Genomic DNA, 13,010 nt, shown 5'->3' with positions numbered 1-13,010 from the left:
GGGGCTGGTGTGAACAAACCCAATGATGGACAGGGATGAAGAACCACTTTATTCCTATGGACCACTAAATAGGAACTGCGACAGGATAATGCCACCAATTCCGATGCCCTGTGGGCCGAGGTAATAGCCATCAAGAATGTCACCTTCTGGGATAATGTAGGCAAGAGAATCTCCCAAATATTCTCAAATGAAGGTTTATGGAGAACCAAAAGTACTAAATTTAAATCCCATGGCGACAAAAGAGACTGTACAGGTTGAGCCACACGTCGAACCCGCTGAATGACGGTACGAACTAAAGAGTTCATAACTAAGGGGCCCTGAAAAAAAATTGCCAGGGCAGATACCTGGCCCTCCTCCTGTGGAGCCGAACCTGCTAAAGGAGCTGCATGTAAGACTGTGCAAACACAACTGTCTTGAAAGTGGATACCACCAGACTCAGAACCTGTATGCAAAATGTGAGCGAGAACTATCTGTGTGACAGCAGCCGGTGAATCACGGCTTGTGGTCCCTGAACTTTGTGCAGAGGAAGGACCACCCTGTCAGAATTAAAAATCAAACCTAGGTAAATCAATTCCCTGGACAGGGAGAGGGGGGACCTTAGGTAGTTCGGACATCACCTGAAGCTTTGCAGGAATTAAATCCACACAAGGAGACGCAGGACCCAAAAAAACCTGAAAAGGACAAGCTTTGTCCCCCTTTCTGGGTACCCCCAAAAGAAATATTTCACGGATCTCCTTGCTCACCAAAGAAGTCCCCAGGGCCAAAAACCAGCGAAGATGTCCCCCCACCCCAATAATGGGTGAGGGCAGACCTTCATGCTGAAGGAATTTTGTCTGCTGGTCCAGGGAAGCTAGCTCTAGGCTTACCCGGCCAAGGTTGCTTGGAACCTCCCGGGGAAGATTCAAAAGATCTATTTCCCTTATTCTCTATCCCAGAAGCATGAAATAATTTTCTATGGGCCGAGGAGGGTTCCGGTCTGCAGCGAGGCTCCATCCCTTTCCTTGACTGTGGTAGGAAGGTACTCTTCCACCCCTGTGATACCCTTAAGGATGTTATCCAAGATAGCCCCAAACAAGTGATCGCCTTAAAAGGGCATATCAATGAGAGCTTTCTTGGAGAGCTTTCTGCCAACCAATTCTTAAGCCACAGCACGTGCCTAATTACTACCGCTGAAACAGAAAATCTGGACAGCACAGGAGCTGTATCCAAAGCTGCATCACAAAAACTGCAGCCCATGGACCAACTGGTCCGCTAAATCAACATAAGCAGTGGGGACCTGCTCACCCCCCCAGACCCTGGCGCAAAAGCTTGGCCCATTCAGTTTGGGTCTGAGACACCAGAGCTGAGGCAGAGACTGACCGCAATGCCGAACCAGCCATAGTAAACATGCTGCGTGCCACAGCCTCCGCTTTCTTGTCAGCCGGGTCCTTAAAGGATGGGGATTCCTCTACTGGGATCATGGTTGCTTTATTCAACCTGGAAACAGGAGATCCACCACTGGTGGACTAGCCCACTTTTTTAAAAGTGACTCCTCAAAAGGGTAACGTAGAGCAAAACGTATGGGGACCACAAAGGACAATTTTAGTTGTTCCCATTCCTTACAGGAAAACCTGTCAAAATAAGGCACATTAAGAAACACCTTTGGAATACCATTCACTTGTGTTTTCCCGAATGACACAGCCACATTCATGGCTACATCAGCTGCATCCTCCATTTTCACACACTGTAGTGATAAATGCGCCTACCAACGCTTTTGCATTCACTGCTACGACCATGGAGGAATCATCCTCACTATCAGGTAGATCAGGGGGTGTGATTTTAAATCCCCCTGGATGGGCCGTGTCCACGGCAGCATCAGGCTCAGAATCAGATGAGACAGACTGAGCATGGGAAGGCAGGGGACGCTTCCTCCTGGGCCTTTGCCCACACTCCACTTCCACCTGGGACACTAAGGACTGCAGGAGCGCAGTAACTGCAACCATGGGAAGCTGGGGCTCTGAGGGACCTGCCACTTCCATGAGGGGGGTCAGTGGGGGAGATGTGACCCTGAGGCTCCATAAGGAAAGGAAGACTTTGCAGTACAAAAATGATCTTTTGGCACCACTGTAGGATCCCATCAAGGCTCAGGGTACCTATTAGCCAAGAGAGGAATAACAGGGACCCCCAAAAACTCACCCTACCGACTGGAGGAGCACCAAGAATTCGAACCCAGGATCATCATGGATGCTATCCCTGTTCATATGTCCCAGGCACAGAAAAGGGAAACTAAGGAGTAAGAGGAGGACCTTCGGCATCCCCACAAGGTTTCAGTTGTTTCCAGCATCTCCTAGATTAGGGGGAAATGGCCCCATGACATTATCTGGCTACACAAACATGGCCACAAACCAGAGACCAGACAGACCAATAGAAAATGGCCCCCGTGACATCCTCCGACTACACAAACATGGCCGCCAACTGGAGACAAGACAGACTAAGGGAAAATGGCCACCATCAGCTACAAAACACGGAAGCATGCATTTAGGGGACCCCCCCCTGCACTATACTCACACTGAAAACAGCAGGGCATGCACCTAGGGGTATCCTACACTGGGACCCCTCCAGACTACCAGGGCGGGACACACACTATCCCAGGACCCTGTAGGGAGTAGGGATAGCAGGGGAGACCCCAGGGGTCTCTGCTGAATTATCTGCCCTGGGACCCCCATCAGACTAGGTCCAGACAGAAATGGGAGTGGGGGAGGCCCAGCTCAGTGAGGGATTTAAGGATGGAAGGAGGGAACCTGCAGGATAGTTCCGACCGTCCCTGCAGGTTACCCGCGTCCACCCCACAGAAAACTAGGGATGCACCGAAATTTCGGCCACCGAAATTATCGGCCGAAAATGAGCCTCTCTCATTTCGGCCGATAATGGGTTAACAGTGCCGAAAATAAAAATGGCCGCCGTGGGGAAGGAGGAGGGCGCAGCGCAGCGCAGGGCAGGTTTCAAAAGTCCCGCCTCTGGCCGGCCGTCCGCCTCTTAATAATGTCCCTACTACTCTGTGCATTATGAATGGACATACTAGGCGGGGGGCGGGGCGAGCGGCCGCTATAGAGAGAACTATTGTGATCCTTCACTGTCAGCTCCTCACGTCTATGTATGAATGAGAACAGAACTGAGCTGACACCGGGCGGGGGGGCGGGCGGAGCGGCCGCTATTAGCTGTGACTATGTGAGAGCTTCACTTCCCTGACAGGCACGTATCTCCGCTGACAAGGAAGTGAAGCTCTCACATAGTCACAGCTAATAGCGGCCGCTCCGCCCGCCCCCCCGCCCGGTGTCAGCTCAGTTCAGTTCTCATTCATACATAGACGTGAGGAGCTGACAGTGAAGGATCACAATAGTTCTCTCTATAGCGGCCGCTCGCCCCGCCCCCCGCCTAGTATGTCCATTCATAATGCACAGAGTAGTAGGGACATCATTGAGAGGCGGTGCCGCCGGCCAGAGGCGGGACTTTTGAATGCAGGAGAGGACACCCGAGGAGGAGGACGCTGAGGCAGTGGGGGAGGGGGGAGGGGAGCTGAGGCAGCTTACCAATGCTATTAGTATTATGAGGCATGAGGGGTTAATGTATTGTCACTGCTGGTCACTCATCTATTAGTGACTGACCAGTGGCAGTTAATTAACCCCTTTTGTGCTGCATTAGTGCAACCAGTGTCAGTGTTAATTAACACTGGTTGCACTAATGCAGCACAAAGGGGTTAATTACCTGCCACTGGTCAGTCACTAATAGATGAGTGACCAGCAGTGACAATACATTAACCCCTCATGCCTCATAATACAAATACCATTGGTAATTAAATTAACCTCTTGCCAACCCATCACAGTACATATACTGTGACAGGGTGGCAGCGACAGGTGTAGGTGTACGTCGCTGCCTGTTTTTGGTTTATGTCCCTGTTCTATCCATTTCAAATTTTTTTGGGGGAAAAAGTCATTTTCGGTTTCGGTTTCGGTTTTCGGCCAAGGGCATCCTGCATTTTCGGTTTCGGTTTCGGCCCAAAATTTTCATTTCGGTGCATCCCTACAGAAAACCACCAAAAGGGGAGAGGGATGACTGTACTTACCCTTCCATGGTGCGGGTAACGCTCCAGACATAACTCCTCGCCACCAAAGAAGGGGAAATGTCAGCCAAAAGACCGCTGCAACTCAGACTCATGCCCGGTCTTATGCGACCCGTTGTTTAACTCGCAGGCCAGCCTCTGTCCCTGAGGCTATGTTGCGGCCGACCTAACACATAACTTTGTTCTGCACAGGCTCACTGGCTATGCTGGGGGGACCACTGGATCTAGATTATCCAGCCCGTCACCCAGCCTGGCAGTTGATTGTAGATCTCCCGAGAGAAAACAAAAAAGATGTAAGGAAGGAGAAAATTGCTAGTAGCAGAGATCCCAGCCAGGAGCCTAGGTCCTTACTCCTGACAAGACAGATTAAAACTGATTACCAAGAGCAAAGGGGGGGTTATATACCAGCTGGGGACGGCCCATGGGCGTAGCCAGGTATTTTTTGTTCTGCCTAGACCTACTCCTGAAGGAGGCAATATAACCCACCGAATATGATTTATGGAGCACTGTGTCCATCGAATGAAAGAGAAACCTTTTTTTTTTCTTTTTTTCTTTAACCTAATTAAACCATAAATATACGTTATATAACTGGGGGCATCTAGATTTACACCAAGTCCCACCATATTTTCCAAAACCAGAACAATGTATATTTTTACACACAGTGCATTTCCAGGATATCATTTTATTAACAGGGTATTTCCACATAGTTATATTAGGATTATTAGGATTCAGCCACCTAATTGTTATTGCTTTTCTACTGAGAAATAAGAATTGAAAACCAAAATGTGGTTACTATAGTTTGCCATTCAACAACCTAAAAAATGAATACCTTAAGATCTGGAAGTACTGGAACAGGTCATTTAAAAAAGACAGAATTAATAGGCCTTACCAGAAATCCAATAGATAATGAGAAAAAAAAGATACACACAAAGAGAATGCCTATCCATTATTTTGTATAATAGGTTACCTTTTTATTTCCTGTATAGCTTTTTAAAAACAAAACTAAAGCACACAATACATTAAAAAGTGACCCTACTAATAACTGAAAAAGTGACCCTACCAAGAACTGGAAACAAAGAAAGTGTCACTCCAAAAATGTGTTTCAGTGCATCCTTACCTACTTCAATGCAGGGCTAATTGAAAGTCAATGATTTATTGACTATGCTCTCTTTCATTATAGAAAATGACCTTGTGTTTAAGCTGAAAGGTACAATATTGCTCTAACCACTCAAGCATCAAAGATTATTGCTTTGCCCTTAAAAACGAACCCATTTTCTGTATGTCCTCTTTAATTTAAAGCTTAAAGGGAAAGGCTTACATGTTAGCTCTCATAGTCAACAAACTCTACATAAACAAAAACTTTAATTTACATTATATTATAAAAGAAAAATTAATTATAACCAAGAATTTCAAAAGACTTTGGGCCACCATATATGGAATCTTTTTCTAAATTATATAATTGTCTAGTAATGATTAGTTTGCTGATGACAACTTTAATATGCTAAAAAAAAAAAGGTAAAGCGTTAGAATCTTTTGATCTTCTTTTGGATGCTGTATGAAATGTATATTTCAATTGACCCAACTCTTTCTCCCCCCTCTCTCACTCTCTGCCACCTCTCTCTCTCTAACTTCCCCACCTCTCTCTCTCTCTTTCTAACCCCCCCCTCTCTCTCTCTCTCTCTCTCTAACCCCCTCTGTCTCAACCCACCTCTTTCTCTCCTCTTCTCTCTCACCCCCCTTTCTCTCTCTCTCAACCCCCCTTTATCCTCCTTTCTCTCACCCCCTCTTTCACTCTCTCATCCCCCCTTCCTTCCCCCTCTCGCTCTCTCCCCTACCCTCCTCTCCAACCCCCCCTTTTCTTATCTACCCCCTCTCCCTCACTCTTTTACACCCAATTTCCCTTTCACCCCCTCTCATTCCCCCTCTCTCCCCCCCATATTTCACTCCCCCTTTTTTAACACCCCTCTCCCTCAAGCCACCTCTTTCTCCTACCCCCTTTCTCTCTCCAACCCCCCCTCTCTCTCACCCCCCCCCCTCTCACATGCAGACAGGGGAAACAGAGTGGACACACTCCTTCCTCAGCCATGTCATTGATCCCATCCCCCCCCCACCCGGAACTGTCACTAATCCCCCCCCCCGTCACCAATGGGTGGAGTGATGATTGTCCTCCAGTTGAAGTCATATGGGATGTTGCGTAATGCGTAGAGGTACAAAGTGGTGGGCAGGATTGAAGCTGTACATGTTTTTTTTATATGCTGGGTTTATTTTTAATAAATGTGAGTCTAATGTATGAAGCCGAGATTGTGGCTTATTGAAACTACTAACCCAGGTACTGCACTATTGGAGATTGTCTCTTTCTTCCCTTATATTACCCTGGAGTATTTCTAAGCAGTGTGGAGCCGCATAGAGATTGGATGCCAGAGAGTACATTCATATTTGCTGTGCTGACGCCTTACGTGTCTATAATAGAGATGAGCAGTTACTTCACCAGGTGATCTGAGCACAAGATTTAAAGGAGGGGATACACACCAAGTGACTAACATATCCACATTAATTGAAAAGAGACGTTGGACTCTTGCACATGTTCTCTACACCCTAGTTGTTTGTTTTGGATTGCACTTTTAGTCATTTAGTGACATCTTCTTTGCATTGCACTTACTTATTGTTAGCACATTATTGTATAGCTTATCGTTTTTCATATATCTGATATGTTTATATATTTTTTATTTGTATTTTTCAATAGCAGCGCTAACACATATTAACATGTTTTAAATCTTGATGTGGAAACACAATAAGGTGAATTTAGCAGCTATACTTATTTATAGTCCCATCATTTAGTACAGATTTTGTGATTGGTTTTGAATTCACAGTGGTAGCACACAAATAAAAAAATTTTTTTTTTTTTAATGATGTGCAGTAACCTCTAGCAACCAATCAACAAGTCGAAATTATGTGTTGTAACCTCTAGCAACTAGTCAGTTATTTGTGATGTCTGCTGTAACCTCTAGCAACTAGTCAATGTGCAGTCAAGATGTGATGTAACCCCTGGCAAGCAATCACAATCACTGCCTAATCTGCTGCAGTAAACAGATTTTTTAATCTAGCTGCTATTTATTGTATGTCTCAAAGCAGGTGGTGAGAGAGCAAATTGCATGCGAGTGGGGGGCCCAAGAATATGTTTGCCTGGGGTCCAATCAATATTAATAATATTGGTTTGTTTTTTGGGTTTTTTTTTCCCTTTAGTATCACAAAGTCAGATAGCAACTCTTTTACTGAAATAACTAAGTGTCAGTTGTTCTAAAATAATTTTCATCATGTTTGAGTAAATTTGCAAAGATTCAGAAGAAAATTACAAGGGATACCCACCCTAAAATTATCTGGGGAATTCAAGAAAAGTTTCTGGCGAATTTCCTCTGGTGCACCGGCACACAATCTGTAGAAAATATGGTAGTTTCTTTCATCTTGTCCTTGCACACATATACGTGACTTCTCCAAGAGGTAGTGAGATACAAATCCTCCAACTACAGAATGCTATAGCGAAAAGAAAAGAAAAGAAAACAGAAAAGCTTTAGCAATGTAGTTGACAGCAATGTCTTTGAGGCCTCTTTCACACAGTCGTTGGACCGACTCAGTTTATCTCAGCAGGGTATCGATCCGCCGATCCCCCGCTGAGCAGGAGAATGACAGCTGTTCTCCATGCTGTGTGCGGAGACACAGCTGTCAGTTCCCCATACATCTCTATGGGGGAATCAAATGGGAACGGACTGTCGGTCCATTCTCATCCGATCCCATCCGATCCGCTGGACGGATGGAAAATAGGGTTTCCATCCATCCAGATTTGACGGATGGGATGTCAGCGGACATGTCTCCGCTGACATCCGATGCCCCATAGGGATGCATGGGGGGGACCGTTCAGATCCGCCAAAAAAACGGACAGGCGGATCTGAACCGTCCGCCTGTGTGAAAGAGCCCTAAAGGCCTACTCCAATTTAAATGAAATCATTTACAGCTGCTTTTTAATCCTTGAAGAAGTAGCAGAATCCTTTATTTGAACCAACCTGCAAAGTTGTAGCCCTTTCTGAGCAATTAAGGCTGGCCAAACACGTTCAATTTTCTTGTACAATTTTCTGTTAGATTTACCAAAAACCATATAACATGGGGCCAAAACTAAACAACACTTTCAATTGTATCCAATTAGGCAGGCCTTTGTATTACATAGTTGAAGGTAAATGTAAAGAAAATTGTACAGAAAATGGTAAGAAAATTGTATAATACATGGTCAGCCTAAGACTAAATTTTAACATCATCACCAAACTCTGGAAGTAGTTTTTAGGCATCTCTTCTTAGTTTGTAATTTCTTTATTCTTTTTAGTTGATTTCTTATTAACCTAATGTTATCTTTTCATGAAAAGCAAACTGGATAATGCATTTAATACAATAACAATTATGATTAATCAGCATGCTTTGGGCAGCATAAGGTGTAAATAATGTTCTCCTCATATAGGAGTGTTGCAACTCAAGGGCTACATTCTCATATTAGATGTAGCTCAAAGCTTTTTTAAAATAAGGTCAGTGCAGAATGTGGCAGTCGAGCACCAGAATCAGCTAGAATTTCTTTGAATATATGTTGGAAGCCGCTTCAAAGAAACAAGGGCCCACAATACTTACAAAATCTTATTTGATCTCCAAGATTATCAATTACTTTGCAGAAACACATAGTAGAGCATACATTATAAAATTCAATTTCTTACCTAAATCAAGTGCCAGTGTTTCCTAAAGGATAAGGCAGGAAACACTCTGCTTACATTTGACAAACCGATGACACTGATATACAGTGCCTTAAAAAAGTATTCATACCCCTTGAAATTTTCCACATTTTGTCATGTTACATCCAAAAACGTTAATGAAATTTAATGGGATTTTGTGTGATAGACCAACACAAAGTGGCACATGATAAATGGTTTTCAATTTGTTTTACAAATAAATATCTGAAAAGTGTGGCGTGCATTTGTATCTAGCCCCCTTTACTCTGACACCCCTAACTAAAACCTAGTGAAACCAATTGCCTTCAGAAGTCACCTAATTAGTAAATAGAGTCCACATGTGTGTAATTTAATCTCAGTATAAATACAGCTGTTCTGTGAAGCTCTCAGAGGTTTGTTAAAGAACCTTAATGAACAAACAGCATCATGAAGGCCAAGGAACATACCAGACAGGTCAGGGATAAAGTTGTGGAGAAGTTTAAACCAGGGTTAAGTTATAAAAAATATTCCAAGCTTGGAAAATCTCACAGAGCACTGCTCAATCCACCATCCAAAAATGGATAGAGTATGGCACAACTGAAAACCCACCTAAACTGACAGGTCGGGCAAGGAAAGCATTAAACAGAGAAGCAGCCAAGAGCCCCGTGGTAACTCTGGAGGAGCTGCAGAGATCCACAGCTCAGGTGGGAGAATCTGTCCACAGGACAACTATTAGTTGTGCACTCCACAAACCTGGCCATTATAAAAGAGTGGCAAGAAGAAAGCCACTGTTGAAAGAAAGCCATAAGAAGTCCTGTTTGCAGTTTCTGAGAAGCCATGTGGAGTACACAGCGAACATGTGGAAGAAGGTGCTCTGCTCAGATGAGACCACAAAACTTTGTGGCCTAAAAGTAAAATATTATGAGTGGCAGACAAAAAAAAAAAAAAAAAAAAAAAACACTGTAGATCACCCTGAACACACCATCAGGGATGCTTTTCTTTAGCAGGGACAGAGAAGCTGCTCAGAGTTGTTGGGAAGATGGATGGAGCCAAATACAGGGCAATTTTAGAAGAAAGCCTGTTAGAGTCTGCAAAAGACTTGAGACTGGGACAGAGGTTCACCTTCCAGCAGGACAATGACCCTAAATATACAGCCAGAGATACAATGAAATGGTTTAGATCAAAGCATATTCATGAGTTAGAATGGCCCAGTCTAAGCCCAGACCTAAATCCAATTGAGAATCCGTGGAAAGATTTGAAAATCGCTTTTCACCAATGCTCTCCATCCAGTCTAAGAGAACTTGAGCTATTTTGCAAAGAAGAATGGGCAGAAATTTCACTCTCTAGATGTGCAAAGCTGGTAGAGAAATACCCAAAAAGATTTGCAGCTGTAATTGCAGAGAAAGGTGGTTTTGACTCAGGGGGGCTGAATACAAATTCACACCACACTTTTCAGATATTTACTTTACTTTAATTTGAAAAACATTTATTTTTTTTCCTTCCACATCACAATTATGTGGCACTTTGTGTTGGTCTATCACATAAAATCCCAATAAAATACATTTACATTTTTGGTTGTATCATGACAAAATGGGGACAATTTCATGGGGTATTTATACTTTTTCAAGGCACTGTATGTACAAACACCATACAATAAGCTTCCATTATTATATAGTACATTGTACAATATAACCAATAAAGAATGCAATTCTCATCTGACTCATGTTATAAGAAGCTAAAGACAAATTGCAAAACTTGATTAAACACTTAAGAACTTGTCATACAGCGGATCCCACTGTTGCTAGGAAAAAAACGGCAGTCTCTTGTCATGACTACAAAAGGTTACTCTCATTATCAGAGTTGGCTTCCAGATAAAAGCTCACTCAGCACCTGCATAACCTTTACTGTAATACAAAAATCTGTACGTTGGACACTAGGGAACACACATATTGTTTGTTTTCTATTTATTTGGAAAGACCAAATGGAAAGATCAGTTTTGACAGTGTTAAAGGTTGCCACCTCACATGGCAGTGTCAGATTTGGGGTGATATGTAATGGTATAGCTTGAAAAACAGTTTTATCTTTTTTTGCTTTTCCTGCTTTTATGTGAAACCAACATTTAACAGCTTTAGTATACGTTCACATCTTGGCGTTGCTATTTACAGGCGTTTTTACAGGCGTTTTTGTGCAGGTGTTTTTAGGTTGACTAGTAACTAATGGAAAAAAAATAAAAACGCCTGTAATCTGCCCAAAAAGAAGCTCATGTACTTTTTAGATTGTTGGGCGTTTTGCTTAAAACGTCAAAACGCTCAGATGTGAACAGAGGCCATTGAAATGAATAGGATTTGTCTTGTTGGGCGTTTTTTGAGCTGATCCTAGAGTAGAAAAACTCCCCAAAAACACCCCAAAACGCCTACATGTGAACTTAGCCTTAGCCTGAAAATACATGATTGATTAAGCTTCTTTCTGGCTCCTAGCCAAAAATTCGGAGATCTGTGTCATAAGACTATTACAGCTCCAACTTTAAGTTTATGAATTATTATTGTTAATAAAGCAATCTCTCCATACTCATTTGGCAGAAAATAAACAACACAATGAAGGAAATGCATGGCCAAGTGTCCATATTAATCTTAATTTAGGTGGCTAGTCTTGAGAATACGCTGGTTGGCCACAGAATTCAATTCACTAACTCAAGTTAGGAGAGATTAACGTCAATATTTTTATGAAAGCAAAAGGGTACTTTCTCCTTTATAGTGAACAAACTGTAGGTGAAATGTAGCTGTATCATGGAGAAATACTTTATAGTGGATTTGCACTCCTACCTTTTTGTTTTTTTTCTTGCTGCACTGCATTTTTCACAGCAGAGTAATGAGCATAATCTTGGGATATACTGTACATTTTAGAAATAACATATAAGACAGTAAATATGCTCTGCAAACAACTATTTTCTGTACTACAGTGTGGCTAAAACTAGTTGTTACTACTATTTGCACCCCCCCCCCCCCCCCAGTCCGTACGTCATGTCTCAATCCTGGGAGTTGTGTTAAAGCATAAGTTCTCCTTTGGGAACATGTTACATGGTCCACACCTTTATAGGGTGGACCATGTAACATGTTCCCACTTCTGCAGCCACAGCCCATCCAGCTCCCTATGTGTGACAGCAAGCGGGGGATCTTCAACCCTTGCTTGCGGTCACTGTTTTAAAAAAAATAAATAAAAAATGTGGCAATGCAGGGCTCTGCCCACTTAGGTCATTCATTAAAAGAGATCTGTGAATGGAAAACTACAAGTACCGACAGCTGTCGGCTTGTAGTTCTCAATGAACTACCATGGGGCCGTTGATCGCTTTAGTAGTTAATTGTCTCTTCCTGTCAGTGTGTGTCTGCCTGCCCATATAAAGTACAAGACGACAGATATACTGACAATCTGCAGGAGCCCTGCATGGCACCCACAATATGCTGATCGCAGATGCAATGCTTCACAGGTTGGTAGTAAAAACAATAATAAATGGACCTTTTTTTACCTGAAAAAAAATGTGCATTATTTTTTTTTTTTTTGAAAAGGTGATCTTATCCCTTAAAGAGCATAAGAGGAAAAGGAGAATGCTCAAATCTGCCTCAATCCCACCAAATGTTCAAAAAAAAAAAAAAAAAAAAAAAAAGGATCATCAAAATACTAGGGATTAGGCTTTGCCTGTGCCACATCCCTCATGAACTATACAAAATTGTTTCCCCTGAATATTCCCCATGCAAAAGTCTTCGTGCAATGCCATGTAATTGACTTTAAGTGACACCTCCCATACCCCTGATTAAGGAGAGTTTTTGCTCTCTGAAACGCATCGGGTGGAAGAAGTTACAACTTCATCATTGCATCCTTCACAGCTGGTGTATTCGCAGTCCATCGTAATATGTACACATTGTGTTATGTGAACATTGTCATGTATTTTTTTTTATATGTAATAACCAATTTTTTTAACATGTATTAATAAAATATATAATTTTTTTTATAAACAATTTTTCATTTGTATGATCAAACATAAAAGTGTCTAAAAAAATCCCAATATTCAGGAGAAAAAATTTTGCAAAAAAAAAGGAAAACACCACCTATTCTGCCAACTTTTGTCCCTTTATTTGGCCCTCATCACACGAGTGATCAGTCCTGAATGCAGA

The 13,010-nt window shown here is 42.7% G+C and overlaps 1 protein-coding gene across 5 annotated transcripts in view; it reads right to left on the bottom strand.

Annotated features, from left to right (window-relative positions):
- Nucleotides 1-13,010, bottom strand: part of MYO6 (myosin VI) — a 394,715-nt gene that overhangs the window by 202,016 nt on the left and 179,689 nt on the right. For all 5 annotated transcript variants that reach the window (XM_082249660.1, XM_082249662.1, XM_082249661.1 and 2 more), the window contains exon 9: nucleotides 7,466-7,630. In XM_082249660.1, coding sequence (XP_082105786.1) covers nucleotides 7,466-7,630 — 165 coding nt within the window. The remainder of the gene's footprint in view (nucleotides 1-7,465; nucleotides 7,631-13,010) is intronic.

This window comes from Pelophylax lessonae (assembly GCF_965119305.1).
Source record: "Pelophylax lessonae genome assembly, chromosome: 3".
NCBI classification, from domain to species: domain Eukaryota; kingdom Metazoa; phylum Chordata; class Amphibia; order Anura; family Ranidae; genus Pelophylax; species Pelophylax lessonae.
This window is presented reverse-complemented; position numbering and strand designations above follow the sequence as displayed.